Consider the following 19,543-nt stretch of genomic DNA (forward strand, 5'->3'; position numbering starts at 1 on the left):
CTGACTCCAGTTTGTTCATGAATCCTTTTGGAATTGGTTTGTGGATATTTATTTCTGCTCTAAAGTGCAAGACACTCTGCCTCCATAGTGGTACATGGACACTGATGTCAGCTTCCGGGTATTTGTAGAAAAGGCTTCCAATGTTCCTTGCATTTTCCTCTGTGATGTCATCCGGGGGGAGGTCTTGTACTTGGACCCAAATAGGTGTTGAATCGAACCTCACTTTTGCTAGAGGGATGTTTCCTGGCCATTCTTTAATTATTATCAGCTCATTTTTGATACACCATGGACGCTCCTCCAGTATATATAGGTAGTCTGCCTCGTTTGACAGTTTTAGGGTGAAGATATTCTCTGGATACCTGGCAATGGTTATCTCACCCTTGAGTTTCCATGTATCCTCGATCATATTTTGGATTTCATAGGATCCATACTTTTTGTTGTTTGACAGGATTTTCGCCGCTAGCATCAGTCTCTTCTCTTGTGCCACAAGTTGCTGGTTTCTTTTTAGTGTCAGACACGGTTCAGATATGTGAATTTACTGTGTCCTGTTGATTAACTCAGCTATAGGACCAGGTGTGATGGGGTTTTCACCAACCCTGATGTTGTTTCCCCCTGCATTGATCTCAGACCTTAGTCTAGGTTGTGGCATCTCCAGTGGTGGTTGCATCATGATTTTGTGGGTTGGTGCTATCCCAGGGAAGTTCCTGGCTGAGCTTTCTCCTCTATAGATGGGTGGGCGTCTGACCATGTCTGCGAATGATGGCTTGTCTGCTGTGGGTGGTTGGATTTCACTGCCTTGATTTGTTGTAGGACATATCATTTGGCTTTCATCTGTGCCTTCTTCTGTGTGTTTGCCTCTTCTGGCTGTTACAACTCTCGTTTTTAGGGCGGCTCGCGGTTTCGGGTTGATTTTTGGGGTTAGTTTTCTTGGTTGTCTACCCTTTTTTGGTAGGATCTCGGTTGTGCTAATGCCTGCAACAAAAATGGGTAAGTGTTCTTGTGTGTTTTGGTTTGCAGTGGTTAGCTGGTTTTCCATGGTGTGTGTGTTTGGCGTTGCCACATTGGGTTGAAAAATTTGCATTTCAGTTGACAAAGGTGATGTTGCTTTAGGAATTGGGAATGGGGGAGCCATATTGTTGCTTTGGATGAATATTCTTTTGCTGGGTTGGAGAATGCAAGTGTTGAGTTTTCTTTTTATACAAGCTGATATTAGGATGAAGAATAGGTAAGATATATGGCGCTGTAATCTGAAGAGTTTTTTGAGTGTATTTTGGTATTTCCATGATTGAAAATCTTGTTCATGCACCAATGTAGCCGTTTTTCCTGTTGTCGATGCCCCTGTCATCTTTCAGGGGATTAATTTTGCTTTGAACGGTTCTGGGATTAAGAGCCTGAATGGATGATTGTTCTTTTTGGGAGCCGAAACAGTAGTAATTAGTGCTGATTTTGTAAGAAATGAAACGCTTTGTACCTGTAGATGCTGGGTGGAAAGTAAGATAGGTGTTATTATTATTGGTCTCAGCCCCTTAATTAAGACCATGTGTCCTCTCCCCGCCGTAATAGTGAGGTTAGATTATAATGAGATCTAGGGTTCTTATGGTTTTCTGATCGATGAAAAGCTTAATAGGGATGAAATCTTTTGGTTTAGGGGTTGAAGTTGAGCCTCTGACATTGATGGTGACTGTGGGAATTGCCGTGTAACGCTGGATATTGCGACTTCCGCCGTCTTGGTGGCTGAAACCTAATTTCTTGCCTGAGAAGAACCCTAATTTTTAGGGAGAAATATTTTCCTTTTAATTATTAAGGGCAGTAGAATTTTATTACGAATACCTTTCTCTTCACATCATAACTTTTAAGAAAACAAGCATTCACTCACTTGCCCATCAACCACCAAGACGAATGCTGTATGGACAGACGGTTACTGACGAAGACAAAGATATTGAAACAGGAAAAAACAACTACCATTGGACATTTTGGATTTATTGCTAAATTAGATAAAATTACATTCAATTTTATGATGATGGATATTGTGAGGTAGAGTTGGAGTTCAGTTAGAATGGTAATTGGAAATTAAAATGAAGCACCATATATGAAGTATTTCAATTTCTTTCTTTCATTTGGTTTTTGGTTTTTGTTGGTCTGTTGACCACGACGGCGGCGGCATATTGGTGATAAAGAGCACGAACGGTTCATATTTATTTGCCGACGACCGATATTGATTGGTATTTTATTTTCTCTTTGCTTTTCCTCCATTCCATTCCGAAAAGACAATGAAGAAAATGACTTGTTTTTTTACTTAACAGCAAAATTAACTTCTGTTAGTTTATTTTGTTTTATTGATACTTTTTTAAGACGGTAGGATCATATTTGAGATCCGAGATACATTAGGTGTCAACAAAAAATACGGGCTATATATGAGGGTCATATTTGCACCTTTTTCCTAAAAAAAAATAAAAAATACTTTTGGAGTATCCAAAAATCAAAAACCCCGCAAGGGTTTTACCAGCAATCTTCAGACACTGAAACAAAGAAAGAAAAAAATGGGGAGAGGAACAATAAAAGTAAATGGAATTGTAAAAAAAGGATTAGGAGAGATGAGTTTCAATTCAGAAGGAGGAGTCATCAACTGGTTTCCCGGTCACATGGCTGCTGCTACTCGCGCTATTCGTACTCGTCTTAAACTCGCCGACCTCGTCATTGAAGTCCGCGATTCTCGCATTCCGTTGTCTTCTGCAAATGAAGATTTACAGTCTCAGCTCACTTCGAAACGCCGAGTTATTGCTCTTAATAAGAGAGACTTGGCCAATCCTAATATAATGCATGTAATCATCACTTCATTACATACCCTTTGGTTTGATTTTTAGTGGGTTGTGTTTTGTTTTGCTTAATTTTGTGTTTAATTGTTGTTTTTGTAGAAATGGGTGGATTATTTTAGTTCGTGTAAGCAGGATGCTATTCCGATAAATTCACATAGTAAGAGCTCTGTTATGAAGGTCAGTTTTCATATCTGATTTTTGTTGTCTCTGTAATGTAGATAACTTTGGTATTGGTTATTGACCACGTAGCAATGGGACACTTGGACATGGACACGAAGAAACGGCTATATTTTAAGGTTTCCTATGTTAAAATTGAAGTTTCGTGCCCGAAACGCCAAGTGTCCCACACATTTCCAGAAAGGGAAACATTGATTAACTGAAGTGTTCGCCCTACCTATAGGGCGTAAAGCAATATGTCTTTATCGAATGCACTGAAAATGTTTTTTGATAAACAATAGAAAATTAACTTTGATTTCATTTCGGACAGCAACTAGACATATACTTTAGCCAATTATGTTTATGCCTTTTGGGGTGTGTATGATATATATGCATAAATGTAGCTTTGTCCCTAATTACATGTCTACTTCAAATAGCACTGTAAGCTTAAGCTTGTTTATGTAAATGTTCGATTGTGCTTGCAAGCATTTCCATTCTTTCATTCCTTATTCATAGAAATCTAAAATTCAAAACGATGGCCTTAATATGAGTTATGACTTTATGATCTGGAGTTATGCTTGCCAGATATGGTCTTGTGAATTAGTAGCAATGCAATCGTACTACCTATGCAATTGATTTTCCTCGATATTACAAAATGATTTATTGAATCTAGAGGCTCCTGTCTATCAATTGAATTAATTAATTCATCGAACTTTCTTTTATCTTTCCATGCTTGTTCTTAACCTATATTTTTTGGTGGCTGATATGCTACTAGCTTCTAGAGCTTGTGGAGTTCAAACTAAAAGAAGTGATGTCAAGAGAACCTACTCTCCTTGTCATGGTGGTTGGAGTTCCTAATGTTGGCAAATCAGCTTTGATAAATTCTATCCATCAAATTGCACACTCTCGCTTTCCAGGTACGGTATTTTATATTTGGCAACATAAAGTTTATTAATGAACCGTAATCTTTACAAAAACTCAATTGTCAGGTTTATTATTGTGATATCATTTTGAGCGATCATGTTTTGAGTTTTCTGCATAGTGCAGGAGAAAAGGAAACGAGCTACAGTAGGGCCATTGCCTGGTGTTACTCAAGATATTGCAGGATACAAGGTGAACTGATTTTTCCTTGTCTATGTGCTTTAAAGTTTAGAGGGTTCCTACTCTCAACATATATGCGGATGCATGGCATGTGCACATTTATTTTTCTGTAAAATAAAACTACTTATCTGAATGTCTTTTTGTATAACTATCAAGTACACGGATGTATAAGGACTAACTTATCATGTTTATATAGTATGATTACGTAATGCTGGATTAACTATCATCATGCTAAAGGATAGCATTGTTCTTTCTGTTCATAGAATGTCTTTGCCAGAAATACTTGTTACCAGGTATTTAATGTAAAGCTGTCAACATATTGATTATTCTGAGTCTCTCATGTGAAACTATGCCCTAGCAAAACCAAAGTCTAATATTTAACCCCAAAAGCCCATTTTTACCAAGAGTTGCAACAATATGGCTTGCTGTTTGATGGTCCTTCTTTTGGATCTTAAAAATCTAACTGTCAGCCCGTCAATCTCTCTACTGAAGTTACTAAAATTTAAATCATCTTTTTTTCTTTTTTTCTTAATTGTTTTTTGTGTGTTGTTTTGCTGATAAAAGTTTCCCAGTTTGTTTCATGAATTCCTGTTGTCATTCTTTTTCAAAATATATGATACTAATGTTTTTATTTGTTTATATGTACAGATTGCTAATCAACCTAGCATATACGTTTTGGACACTCCGGGTGTGTTAGTTCCTAGTATTCCAGATATAGAAACGGGGTTAAAGCTAGCACTTGCAGGTTTGTACTGCTCCTTGCCTCTTACTCTTTATGTGCTTTCTTCAGCATATCTTGTTTGTTTTATACGAAAATGAAGATGACAATGTGGATTTCATTGGGTTCCATACCTTTCAAATTTTGACTTTGGAATTGGTTATGTTCCAGAATTGCATCACATACATGTAGAAAAGGTTTAGTTTTGGTGTCTGCAAATGTAAATTGACATGTAGTGGTCTATAATTACATCACTTCACACCCACACTTTCTTTTGGAAAGATTTGTAAGCAGCTGGAATGCCTATATACGTTTTCCCTGAAAATATATATTCCTCTATAAATCAATGCATTCATTTGACAATTTTGTAGTCTCAAGTATGTTATGTGAATGCTCATTTGATCCATGTCCTGAGAGAACAACAGAATACCTACCAACACAGAATTATTGCAAATTGTGTAGTAAAGTTCATATGCTTGTAACATTGGAGTCGAGTTTTGGCCAGTAATTTGTGAGTCCTATGTACAGTCAGAGACAAGATAGTGGGTTTGGATTACTGTTCTTTATCAGTCTATACTTACAGTATGATCTCTCCTTTTGTAATGCCATTTAGCAATATCTTTCGTTTTTAACTAATGGGATTACTTAGTTCTACAATAGTCATTTTTTTCTGAATTTTATCATGCTACTTCACTGTCATGTTGCACATACAGCTGGACTTTTCTTTTCTTTTCTCTCTTTTTATTCTGTTTTTTAATCATTTTGTGGTATTATTTGATGTTTAGATTCTCTCTGGAGTTTCTTAAACTTGGTCATGGTATATGCAGGCGCCATTATCAGATACTAAACTTAACTTAAGCCACTTTTCACATTAGATAAATTTTCTATCAGAAAATTTGCAGTAGATCTACCATTGATCTTGTCTCAAATCTTTCCAGTTGCCTTACTAACTTCGGCTAAGATTTCAAGTTGGAAGTTTCAGAGGTTTGAATATTCACGTGATTGCCGATTAAGATGATTGTGTTGTTTGAGATCATGGAAACTTGCCCTCTAATACTATATAGCCCCACACCCGTTGCAGATAGAAAAAGAACAATGCAAACAAGGCTGCTCTGATAGAAACTAAACTTCACTTATACTCTAATTAACATCACAAAACTGTTAAAACTTAAAAAGTGTTCACTTGGCTCTATGATCTAAATGTTTGAAACTTTATTATTTTGTTTAACATACCTAATAGCCAAAAATCCTTGTAGGCTTTCCACTTCTGCAATAAATGTATCAAAATTTTGGAAATTTTAGCATGATTTGAGAATGTAATTAAACCTATAGCTGATTGGTCGAACATGGAACCTGAAGGACATATTGGCTATGAGTTATAGAAAATTCCGTGAACTGTAAAGCTTCCATCCGATGTAAATTTTCTTGACTGATTTCATTTTTATTATTTAATTTAAACTGTATAATTGGGTGCATATGCAGGATCTGTGAAAGATTCTGTTGTAGGTGAAGAGCGCATTGCTCAATACTTGTTGGCTGTTTTAAATACTCGAGGCACTCCTCTTCACTGGAGACACTGGAATAACAGAAAAATGGAGGGGATCAGATATGGGTCTCAGGATAAACAGGAGACTGATATTAACGACTTTCGATCAAAGAAGAGGAAGCCACTGAATTTGTCGGATGTGATTTATGTTGAGGTGACAAGATATCTACCTCTCTCGCTTTTAATACAGTATGGTCTTCATTAATGGAATGCAACTTGATGTTTGTTGACCTTTCGAATTATAATATTCTATTTTATCTATTTTCCAATTGGATGATATGCACAATAATGGTTTGTAATTGTCAAAATAATGCGGGAGCAGTGTCAATATTCAACTTTATGATATGTAGTTTGATGTTAGAGAGTTGTGATTGATTTGTATATATTTCCAGGTCCTTAAACTATACGTGTTTTGTTTGTCTGATCCTTAAACTATTTTTTGTCTTTATATGGTCCTTTAACTTAGCGAAAAACCATTTTTCAATCCCTGATTGATAAAAACGACGCCGTTCAGGGTATCAATTTGCATATTCAAAAATAATGGCACGACGTCATTTTTATCATTCAGGGACTTAAAAATGCATTTTCGCTTAGTTGAAGGACCAGATAAGGACACAAAATAGTTTAAGGACCAGATAAACAAAACATGTATAGTTTAAGGACCTGTAAATGGGTTATTCCTTGTATATAAGTTACAAATTTAATTCCAATATTTCTAAAGTCATAAAATATGCACCACAGATAATTATTCGTTTTGTCTCTGTTCTTGCTGCATTTTAGGATAAAGACTGGTCACTGATCAGTACCATGGTAAATTGGTAATCAATTAAGTATGTGAAAAAGTAAAAAAATTCTCGCCTTTCAAATTGTAGATTGTGCAGTCATATATTCATAGATTATGTGGAAAAGATTTCATTCATTTATTTAGGGACGAATGATAAATTAGCAAAATTACAGTAGCTCTTGAATTTTTGCTTATATTATATGATAAACTTCTATGAATTAATGACTCTTGCTCAATCCATACTCTGTTTTGTTATTGTCGATTTAGGTAGGAAATCACAGTCAATCAGCTGTACCTTTAATTTAATGGTTGTAATTTCTAATGTATTTGCTGTTTGTTTTGGTTAACCTGCAGGATATTGTTACTGAAGTGCAATGCTCATTGTTTAGAACCGTAGCAGAATTTGATGGCAACGTCGAGGATGAGAACGATTTGGAGAATCTTATAGAAGAACAGTTTCAAGTACTGCAGAAGGCGCTGAAGATACCTCACAAGGCATCCGAAGCTCGTCTGATGGTATCAAAGAAGTTTCTTACTCTATTTCGGACAGGTAAACTCGGTCCTTTTATCCTCGACGATGTTCCTGAAGTCAAATCTGTACCATGATTTCTCCTTGAATTCCATCTTTCAGTTTTGAGCTTTTGTTCTTGAGATACTGATTTCTTAAATTTCAGAATCCTTTTACCTATGTACACTTCACCATCTTTTCGATGAGAACTTTTGTAAATTTTGGCATCCCTTAACCAACCGAGTGTCGGAATTAATGGTAGTATAAATAGTTTTTGTTAAGAAAAATAAATGTTTAGTTTTCCATAACTATCTTTGTGGTTGTACATTTCTTTCATGTGCCCTAGCAGATAAATAAATACCATGGTTATCAAACTCAATAATGTGCCGACTTGACAATTGAAGACATGTTGACTACTTTATTGGAGGAACCGTGTTTTTTCTCCTTTAATTGTTTTCTATAAAGGTTGAATAGCAAACAAATTGAATAATTTGTAGTATTATTTAATTCAAAAGAATTAATGTATCTATAGTGTTTACTTCCGACAATTAACCGAATCCATTAAAGAGAATCAATTTATAAGTACTTGTTTTCAAAATTACAGAATTATCTGAAAATCATTAGTAAAAACTTCAACAAAATGTTCTATTTTTTACCAAAAGAAATCCGTTCAAGAAGTACTAAAAAAAATGTTGCTCGTAAATAAAAAAAATTGGTTATTGAGAAAAAAAGATGTATTCATATTTATATACATAAAAGTTATATAAGAACAAACAATTTTTTTGATTATTTTTTTGTAAAGATAGAAATGAATATTTTTTAGAATAAAAAAAAATTGTTCCACTTTCAATACTCATAAAGAAAGAGTTGTAATAAATGCAAAGAATGATTGATGTTGTCGTTGTAATCGTTTAATTTTCTAATCAATTTGTCGTTTATATTTTTTATCGACTTATGCATATTCAATGTTTTCTTATCTACTCATCTAATAAATATATACTTTGAAACTTCTCTCTCTCTCTCTCTAAATTTACTATTTTTACCTGATGTATAAAATTTGAAATTGTAATCTCGTATTTTGTATTTGAATTATTTTATGTTCTTATTGAAATTTTTTTAGTTTATAATTATCAGTTGCTTTTTAAATTTTTATCTATTTGATCAAGTTTTACTAAAGATGGTCTTTAAATTAAAGAGCAACATTGGAGATGCTCTTATGATTTAACTTGAATTAGTTTATTTCAAATTTACAGATTTAATTTTAACTTTCAATTTGTACTTTACATTTAGATTGCTAATATTTTGGTCGATTCTCTATTATTTTATGCAAATTACCAATCATATTGTTAACATCAAATTTAATTTTGATTAGTAAAAAAATTGATTGTAAATCACATATTGCCACCTTTTGTTTTGATTATTTACTACATTCTGTTGTTTAGATGAAAAATATTTTGGTATTTGTACATTATAATATGAAGTAGAATCAAAGTATGGATTACATCAATTTTGACGTAACAAGACTAATTTTGTCGAAGGAATGTGATTATATTAATTAACTGCACATTGAAAAACTATCAACTTTCACAACACTTATCAAAAAGAGATGAAAATATGCTCAACGTAAACTACATTGAATTGTTGAATTGAAGGTTAGATTTAATACTTTTAATTTCTTTTATTTTTTTTAACAAATATGGTATGTCATTAGTAACTTTGTAGTATCTTAATCAATTAATTTTAAACAGACAAATAATAACATGTTCAAATATATGCTTAGTAGCTAGTGAGTATTTTTTGAGTAGCTCATTAGTAAATTTTAACGTTAATTATGACTTATGGAATACCACAAGAAATCTCATATTTCCTAGAAGAACAATGACTTGCATAATTGCCTATAAAAAATAGAACGGTGGCCACTCGGAAGGATATACATCATTCTTCTCTAAACTTACTTTGAATTCATCTATTATACCCTTATTGACTTTCGCATTAGAGTGGACTCGACCTAAAAGCCCATGATCCATCTTCTTTGTATTATCTAATGTATTCACATACAACCAAATACATCTAGATCCCTAATCTCCATCCCCGAATCCATTATTTGGCGTCGTCTATAGAAAACGAGTTTCCTGAAAACGAATTTTTTATTAATTGAATGGAGGGACGACTGACAAACCAAAAAGTCAAAATAAACCACCCACATGTCGAAATACAGCACCATAGATTACTCGAAGACCAAGAAAGAGGTAATGACACAATAGAAGGAATCTTACCATAGCTCTCTCCTCCTCCAAGAGCAAGTAATTCAGAGGGTCTTTTTGTAAGTCTTTCTGAAGTTGCTCCAAATTAGTTCTCTGATTAATAACCTTTTGAGAGATATCACAAACTCCTTTTATTCAAGTGTTTGAGTCTGTGTTGAATTGCTTTCATTTTCTGGATAACTCTAAACATGGTGTATCCCTGATAACTTCTAGGCCATTATTTTTCAATAATACTTCTATAACTAGGATGCTTCAACCAGAAATTGAAGTATATGAAACTTCCCTTTGTCCTCTTCTCCCTTTTGTTATTATGAATGATAATATGGCTATGATATGATAAGCCACTAGGCAAGGTTTCAAAATAGGAATCTTGAAAAAGATCATTCCAATCCCCATTCATAAAGACTCTGTCTAACTTTTTCCAAATCCTTTTGTCACCTAACTAATCATTAGTCTAGGTGAAAAACAACAAATATTTCTTAATTCAGCTAAACCTGCAGTAGCAATACACTCTCCTAATTCAGGAGAATGCAAGTTATTAATGCTATTACCCCCAGATCTATCAAAATCCCCAAACACTGCATTGAAGTCACCCTGAATTAACCAAGGGCCATTAATTCTTTCAGCTATCTCAAATAACTTCTCCCACAAAATACTTATGTCATTAATATGGTTGGACTCATAAATAATAGACCAATGAAAGCTATCATTATCTATACTAACATTGCAATGAATAATCTGACTGGTAGAACAACTCACATTCACCTTAACTCTTGTCACGATCCAAATTCACAGGTCGAGACCGGCGCTAGGGAACAGGAGTGGTTACTTCAGAACCCGTAGCAAACTTCAAATCAAACAAACTTAACTCGATACGATCAAACAAACATCGATCAAAAGCGGAAACATAATTATCTATATATAAACATAACATTAAAGTACAATACATACAACTATTCGATACATAAATTTCATAATAATTATGACATCTACGGACTAATGCAGCACTAAGAATACTCAAAGGTGTCAAACTGAGACTTCTGGATCGAAGAATGAAAGCTCGACTTCCTCAATTACTCAAAGCCTGAAACAGAAACACTGTGGGGATGTCAGTCAACACTGAGTGAGTTCACATTTACGTACGATATTATAAATATAAATTGCATAAACCGAAAAAATATATATCATTACAAAATCATACATACCGATAAGATTGAAACCCTAATCTTATGACATAACTTATACGACGATACCCAATTCCATTCCTATCGATTCGAATCTCTTTAATCCATATGGTACGGTCCCGAGATACTTCCACCGAATTACCTATACCATGTGACTCAGTCCCGAGAATCATACACCGAGTTACTGCAACCACTTCTTTGATCCAACGATATGTGAGCCTCGAGATCATCCACTGACTTACTCACTAGATACAGGTCCCGAGATAATTCCACCGAGTTAAACTCGTATCTAACATACAAATTCTTCATACTAAACTCAACACATCTAAAAGACAAACACATCGAAACCCTAATCTTACATCGTATCACAACTACTTATGCTATATCAAATCGAATCAATCCAAGTGGTACGGTCCCGAGATAATTCCACCGAGTTAACCGCTACCATCGCTTAATCCTAAGTTGCGAGTCCCGAGAATACCACTGAGTTACTCACTAGATACAAGTCCCGAGAATTTTGCTTCCACCGAGATGCCATTCCCGAGAGCTTCTACCGAGTTATCTCGTATCCAACAAACATGTCATCCTTTTCATTCCAAACATAATCAAACATATAGACATCTACGACTCATATCGTAATCAAAACCTTAACCCTAAAATCATGTCAAGAACGTACTTTATAAACAAACTAGTATATACCAAACATCGTATCAAAACCATATCAAACATATCACAAAATTACAGAATACACAATCATCCAAATCCCAAAAACACAAACAATAATTTATAAAAATAATACGCAAAGTAAATAACAGACTCACAAACACCGCTATTCTCAATCCACCACATATATCAAAACCATCAAGGTCCAAATTCAATAGCTGGATGAGATATCAAATCCTTAGAATTTGATCCTCCAAGTTTGGAAGCTTTAACCATAGAATTCTGATATTCAAACAACGAGAAAATTGATCAAAGCACGACGAACCGAAAACGTCGTTTTGGGCCAAAACATAAGTCGTTGATTCGATCTGTTTTTGGTCGAATTTTACAAAAAAAAAGATAGAGTTGAAGAGGGCGTCGATAAATTCGATTTGACATAAAGAACGTCGAATTCCGATATTGGAGTAAAGAGATATCGACCAAACAAACGCGACATATCAATACCTCTTTTTAAAGACTATATCAATCGGAGAAAGAGCGAACTATAAATGTTCCTATATATAGACATATATGTTGTCACGTGTCACTGTGCATGTGCGCCACGTGTCGCTGCTCATGCTCTCCTCGTGTCTCCACCCGTTCATCGCCACGTGCCGCCACTCCTATATCGCCATGTGTTGCCAATCCTGTATTGCTACGTGTCCGTAACCGTTCTCTTCTATATTGAAATCCCAAATGCTACCTTAGAAGGGGGTGAATATGATATTTTAAAAATTACAGAGGTTTAGGGAGAAGAAAGACACAAGGAATTTAGAGTGGTTCGGATCACAACTCGATCCTACTCCACTACTCAATCAAAAATTGAGATTTTGATAAATATGTGTTTTAAAGCTAAACATTAACTAATACAAAGAGATTTTCTAGAGCTAATCTCAAACTCACAAAGTGATTTTTCAAGGCTAATCACAAACATACAAACACTTAATGATTAATTAAATGATTTATAATCAACAAAAGAAAAAGAAAGCAATCAATGTAAATTGATGCACAATAAATGTTTTAGAAATAATAAATTGAATGCTTTGTAATCTTGGTTGTCGATTAAGTGTCTAACCTCATAAATGAGGTAGACAAGGGGTATTTATGACCTCAACAACAACCTCTTGAGTCTTCTAGAAGAAAGACAAAAATTATGCTGGAAGCAGGCAAGTCGAGCCCGTGATTGCCTTGTAGCGCCCGCGACATTTGATTCCTTTGGAACCATCCAATAAGATTGAGCCAAGTGTCAGCACCTTAGTGGGGTGCTCAGAAATAGCCGTTGGGGCTCCAACGATCTGATGTGTCGCGCCCGTGATTTAAATCAAAACCCTAAGGGTTTTTTCAGCACAAATGTCGCGCCCGTGATCCAATCATATCACGCCCGCTATTGGAGTATAGCACCCGCGATGCACAGGGTGTAGCGGGCGCGAAAAGCTACTGGATTAGATGGAATTCCGATTTTTTGATTTTCGCTAGATGGCTCCAAATCGATCAGCGATGGTTCCTATATGTTTCTATACAATAATAAACATGATTAGAACCTTTAAATTGATTGTCAAACTCAAAAGTAGAGATCAAAAAGGACTTGGTCCAATAATCTCCCCCACTTTGATTTTCGCAATCAATGTGCTCAAATGGCTAAGTTTGAGGAAGTTCAAATGAGCTTTGGGTTCCCCTACCGCTGGTTGCGATCCATTAAATTGGGTCGTGACAGACATAATATTTCTTCCAACCTTATTCCTCCCACACACGTGTTCTAGGCGAGGTTTCATTCCTTGCATTTTTTGTCTAAACCTTTGCATCATAATTCTAAGGTCGACGTGTACCTACCAGCTCTCTTCTACTAGTCCTAAAACGGACAAACGACACAGTCAATGTAAGGATTTTTTGTCCTCTTAATTGCAAGGTGTTCAAATATATAGACAAGGTGGAATAAGGATGCCACTGAAATAAAATATGGGAAGTAAATGAGCCTTCCCGACTAATCAAGTAAATGGACTTTACTTGACCGAATCTGGATATTAGAGGTGATCAAGTGAATTCCATTCACTTGATTAGAATCAAATATTGGAGATTTAACCAAGTAAATGGACTTTATTTGATAGGATCTTATATTTAAATCTGGCCTAACATGATGTTTTTTGAAAATTTGATTTTGAAAACTGGAAAGGTTGTTAGGCCTGACCTAAGACTGAAATTGAAATTTGATGTTTTGAAAAACGGATTCGGAATCCTTACAGTGACATCATGCCTCAAATACAATCATTATATTGGGTAATTTTCTAGAGGGTGGTGTCTAAACTGAAATGCATGTAGGCCGAGTTGATGCGTTTTGATAGTAACCGGTTTATGGTCACCACAGACAAATATACCTTTGATAGGTCTCCTCAATCACGAGTACAACCAACCGAGATACTGGGCTGTGTATGATGCTACTCCTCATAAGACATTTAAGACGTTGGGGCTGGTATAGGATGTTCGACCAACACTCTATTTCCTAGAGTTTGGTGTTTGATTTTTATGCTATTGGTCCAACCCTTAGTTAGGTTACTCTAGGGTTCTATTTATAGTGATTAGATGTAGCTTAGGGTTAGCTAGACTCTAGGTTATGTTAGGAGTCTGTTAGTCAAAGTTGTAGATGTACATGAATAATGAAAGTGTGTGAAGTGATAGTGTTTTAGGATTAGAATTAGCTTTTACATTTATCATTAGGATTAATTAAATAATTTTTGTATTACATCTTACAGGCTAAGTAAAAGAGTAACTTATGGAACTCTACAGGTTCGGGTATGGTCAATTTAATCTGTAAGACTTGTAAATTGGTCTATAAACTTTTAAGATATTACGATTAATCCAATTTCTTAGACTTAGATCACAATTACTTTGAATTTTTATAGGCTACTTGCAGCTAATTATGTTTCAATCATTCAAATTTGTTATTGCTCACGGATCTGGCCAACTGAATCCAAAAGCATACCACAAGCTCGTCACCCAGATAAATTTATCTAAAACATTTAAGAAGGGTACAATATATAATACTCCCTCCGTCCAGTTTAAGAAAGGACGAATGAATTTTGCATCAAGATTAATAAAATGAGACAATATTATATTATTCCATGTCTACCCTTATTAATTGTTGATTTTGCTAAAGCAAATGCATATTAATATAATCAAGGCTTAAATGCATAAAAAAATCACCAACTTTCACGTGTTTTTAGTATTTAACATGAACTTTTAATTTTAGAAATTTGACATGAACTTTCTAATTTTATTATTATGTATCGCGTTTGTGTTTTTTCATCCAAAACGGTGTCGTTTTACACCTGAAACGGTGTCGATGTCATTATTGCAAAATTTTGAAAATTCATGTATTTGCATGCCAAAATTAAAAGTACATATCAAATATTAAAGACACCCAAAAGTTGATGATTTTTTGTGCATTTAAATTTATAATCAATTGCTAAAAACTAGCAAGTGGATATTAATGGGCGAATTTAATTAATTGTGTCATGCACATTTACGTTGATATTTTTTTCACTATAATTATTAATTAAAAATTATTAAAATAATTATTAAAGTTAGAATACTAATTAAAATAAATTACTATTTGCAATTAGAAGTTGATTACGATAAGAAACTCTAGCCTAATTTGTAGCATTATATTTAAAAAAAAGCATAATTGAACATATAAATTCCTATTCAAAGTTAACTTTCATTAGTTTCCTTATTTGAGTTAAATTCAACACTTTCCTAATGCAAATTATTAGGATTGCTCATCATATTATGACAATTAAACAAGTTTCAAACTTTATTTGAACACTCTTAATTGTTTTTACATGAAAATAGATTATTTCAAATATTCAATAATTATTTTTTTAATAAATAAAATACCAAAGAAAGAAAATTACTTCCAATAAATTATTTTTTTAATTATTAATTAAAAATTATTAAGATAATTATTAAAATTAAAGTACTAATTAAAATAAACTGCTACTTTAAATATTTAATAATTATTGTTCTAATTATTTTTTAATCATATAGAATTCTAAATAAAGTATACTACTTTCAATAAATTACTATTTAAATTATTATTTAATATTTTTTATAATTATAAGATTTGTCTGTTAAACTATTAAAATAATCATCTAAAATATTAAATAAGATAAACTATTTCTAACTAACTATTATTTTAAATATTGTTGATAATTTGACGAGTCACACTACGAGACACGTGTGAAACACGTAAAACGACACTAATCATTTCAAAAAGAAGCTAATTAGTCTATCATATTACCAAGTAGGAAAATTATTTATGCGGTTACATAATGCGTTGGAACCACAGGTGCATTGTAAATCAAATTTTTATTAAATATATTTGAGGATTTTTAAACAGATAAAAATGAAAGTTTAATATAGATTTACATGGAAAATATGATTTGGCCTTTTATATGGAACAGTTAAAAATGTGATATGTCTTTTTTTAAACGGGACAGATGGAATATAATTAATTTTTTTTTATAATTTCTATCTGCAAAAAATAAAAAATATAAAAATTATGTAATTATAGGAAGAGATATTCACCCCGTTCCACTCTAATTGACAAAATAACTAAATTATAGTAACCAATACAAACTAATAAATGATAAAGAGAATTACTTGTATACTCTTCTATTGATAATAGAGCTAATTAATGCTATTAGTGTATTAGTCAAATTTTCGTTAAAATTCACTATTTTTACATAAAGGTTTAATCACCAAAAAACCCCACCTTTTAGCCCCTTTTCAAATGCACCCTGACGTTGCAATTTTGTCAGTTGCACCCTAATTCGCACTTTTGGTTTTAAATTCCACCCTCAAGTACTAAATTGATCTCTTTTTCATTTGAAAAAAATTAAAATAAGTCATCCATTTTTAACTTTTTATGTGGAAAAGAGTTCAAACGAGTACTTTATAAGGGTTTTTATGAATTTTTTCCGAGTGGAAAAAAGTCTAATTTGATTATGAGGGTGGAATTGAAACCCAAAGGTGCGAATTTGCAACTGACAAAATTGCAACGTCAGGGTGCAACTAAAAATGGGCTAAAAGGTGAGGGTTTTTTTGGTGATTAAGCCTTCTATAAAAGACATAATTCTAAATGAGAATAAAGATGGAATATTAAAAAAATAAAAATATATTTATATTAGTTTTGTCAATTAAAATGAGACACCGAAAGTTCTATATTTTATCAATCAAGTGTGACAGAGGGAGTATACGACAAAGTTATAAAAATTAAATTGTCTGGAAAGAAGTTGAGTGATTTAATTGCTATTTTAATTTGTGAAACTTTTCCATTTTTACATGAAACAACCAACACATGCATTAGGTTAGTTTGGAGAAAGTAGCAACTTGTTAAATTAGGGCTACATGTCAGTGTACTTTGAAATTTACAAATTTAGTAATTGTTATCTATCATCAAATTTTGGCACCTACTCCAAATATCGGATTCAACTTAGGTAGTCGTTTGTATTTATTTATAGGCCTAATTATTTAAAAAAACTTCCAACTTATAATATTTTTCCGTTTATACACTCATCTAGAAAAAAGTTCATTTATACCTTTTTTTTGATTTTTCATTTTCGTCTCTACCCTAAAGAGCTAATTTGACCTCTTTTCATTTGAAAAAATATTCAAAATGATCCATTATATTTAGTTTATATTCTAATTAAATATTAATATTATTAATTATTTATAATATTTTCATCATTTAATTTATTTAATTGTCAAAAATTTAAATTTTAGGATAGAGATGAAAACGAAAAATTAAAAAAAAGATACAAATGAACTTTTTCCTAGGTAAGCGTATAAATAAAAAATGTTATAAAGTGGAGTTTTTTTTAAATAATTAGGCTTTATTTGTATATCAAAGTGAACCTATATCTTATTGGGAAATTTACAATGACGACACTTGAATTTTATTCTCTTTCAACCATTGAATCTTTATTTTAATTCATAGAAAAATAGAAAAGTATATTTATTTTAAATATTAAACTAAATTATCTATAACTAATTTAGAATACTAACTTACTTTAACTACTTATATTTTAATTAAAACAAAAACATCAAAAAACATTACTCCCTCCGGTTGAAAGAGAATTATTGGTAATTAATATGGACAATGTAAATATTAATTACCACTAATTTTATATTTGACTTTCCTTTTAACCTTATTAAATTATTCATTGCTAAGGATTAATTTGAAAAAAATAAAAATTAATACTTTCTTAAAACTCTAATGTAACAAATATTATGGAACAAAAAAATTTCTCAAATGTAACAAATATCATAGACTGTAGAGAGTATTATTTTACATAATATTTTTTGGTAATGAGGACTCACTCTATTTAGCTGAGGGTTCGAACCAGCGACCTTGGTGCCCAAATGGCTGAGATTTAGATCACCATATCAAATTCATGTGGGCTTTTACATAAATATTTAGAATACTATATAAGCTAAACTACTTCTTACGTACACGACTTTAAGATGTTTTATTTTTAAAAAAGTGAGGTTGGCCAAAGCCAGAAAAGCAGCAAACCACTAGGGCCTTCTACATAAGCGAGGGATCGATAATCCAGCGAGATCGTCCATGAAGCAACTGAAGACATTTTCCGGAATCGGATCGTAGTGACACAGACCAACACCATGATGGTATCCGAGACTAACCAAACGGTCAGCAACCCGATTGTCTTCTCTATGAACGTGTTGAATGGAATCACACCATTCCTTCTTCAATAACAATTTGATAGCACCTCGAATACTAGTAGAAGCATTAACTCTGGTTTCCATGTTGTTCAAGCTGTCCACTGCAAGCTTACTGTCCATTTCCAGAATTACGTAACGAAATCCGTGACTCCAAGCAGCTTCAAGTCCATCAAGAGCGCCCCAAAGCTCCAACACATCATACAATAATTTATTATGTGACTATATATCATACCACTGTAGGATTTTAAATTTATCATTATAATCAGTAACAGATCTAATTTTTTTTTCTTCATAAGATGGATAAGATTGTAATGAAAGTCCGTAAGATGGAAAAAATTAAAAAAAAATAAATTTTATAGTGAATAGTACTAAAAACTTTTAAGCAAAAAATTATATTATTAAATTTTATAATTTTAATTTTTTTAAAAATTCAAATAATAAAATGGACAACTGTCCACCACAAACTCTTCTTAAAATAGATTTGCATTGATTAATTCAATAATTTATAAATAAAATATATATTAATATTTTTATTTAAAAAATATATTTTTTTATTTTTTAATAAATATTATTATTTTATGGGTTAATGTCATAAAAATTCACCAAGTTTACACGTTTTCTCAATTTAATCACGTTCTTTAAAACTTCTCATAAACATATACCAACTTTCAGTTTTTCCCAAATGCATACACGGTGCTGACATGTCACTCATTCATTGGTTAAAAATGACTTGCACCTCAGCAAATTGCACCAATGAATGAGTGCCACGTCAGCACCGTGTATGAATTTGGCAAAAAATGAAAGTTGGTGTATGGTTATAAGAAGTTTTAAAGAACATGATTAAATTGAGAAAACATGTAAAGTTGGTGAATTTTTATGACATTATCCCTTATTTTATATATTTTAAAAAATATGAGCACATTTAAAAAATATATTATTAGAATTTATAATATATTTTATTATAAATAAATATATAAATATTTTTATGAGTATCGAATAATTTATGGGTATAAGTGTAAAATGTTA

The 19,543-nt window shown here is 32.6% G+C and overlaps 1 protein-coding gene across 1 annotated transcript; it reads left to right on the forward strand.

Moving 5' to 3' along the window:
- Window positions 1-2,473: 2,473 nt before the first annotated feature.
- Window positions 2,474-7,937, forward strand: LOC126679584 (short integuments 2, mitochondrial). Its single transcript, XM_050374637.2, has 7 exons — window positions 2,474-2,822; window positions 2,916-2,993; window positions 3,748-3,889; window positions 4,015-4,085; window positions 4,722-4,818; window positions 6,274-6,491; window positions 7,476-7,937. The coding sequence occupies exons 1-7, from the start codon at window positions 2,541-2,543 to the stop codon at window positions 7,725-7,727; spliced, it is 1,140 nt and encodes a 379-aa protein (XP_050230594.1). The 5' UTR covers window positions 2,474-2,540; the 3' UTR covers window positions 7,728-7,937.
- Window positions 7,938-19,543: the final 11,606 nt, after the last annotated feature.

Source organism: Mercurialis annua, linkage group LG4 (assembly GCF_937616625.2).
Source record: "Mercurialis annua linkage group LG4, ddMerAnnu1.2, whole genome shotgun sequence".
Lineage (NCBI taxonomy): Eukaryota > Viridiplantae > Streptophyta > Magnoliopsida > Malpighiales > Euphorbiaceae > Mercurialis > Mercurialis annua.

Bases quoted from the DNA above. Each gene is read 5' to 3' on its own strand.
- LOC126679584 (XM_050374637.2), top strand. From the start codon at position 2,541: ATGGGGAGAGGAACAATAAAAGTAAATGGAATTGTAAAAAAAGGATTA. The intron at 2,823-2,915 runs GTAATCATCACT...TTGTTTTTGTAG, and splicing joins CCAATCCTAATATAATGCAT to AAATGGGTGGATTATTTTAG. The intron at 4,086-4,721 runs GTGAACTGATTT...TTATATGTACAG, and splicing joins AAGATATTGCAGGATACAAG to ATTGCTAATCAACCTAGCAT.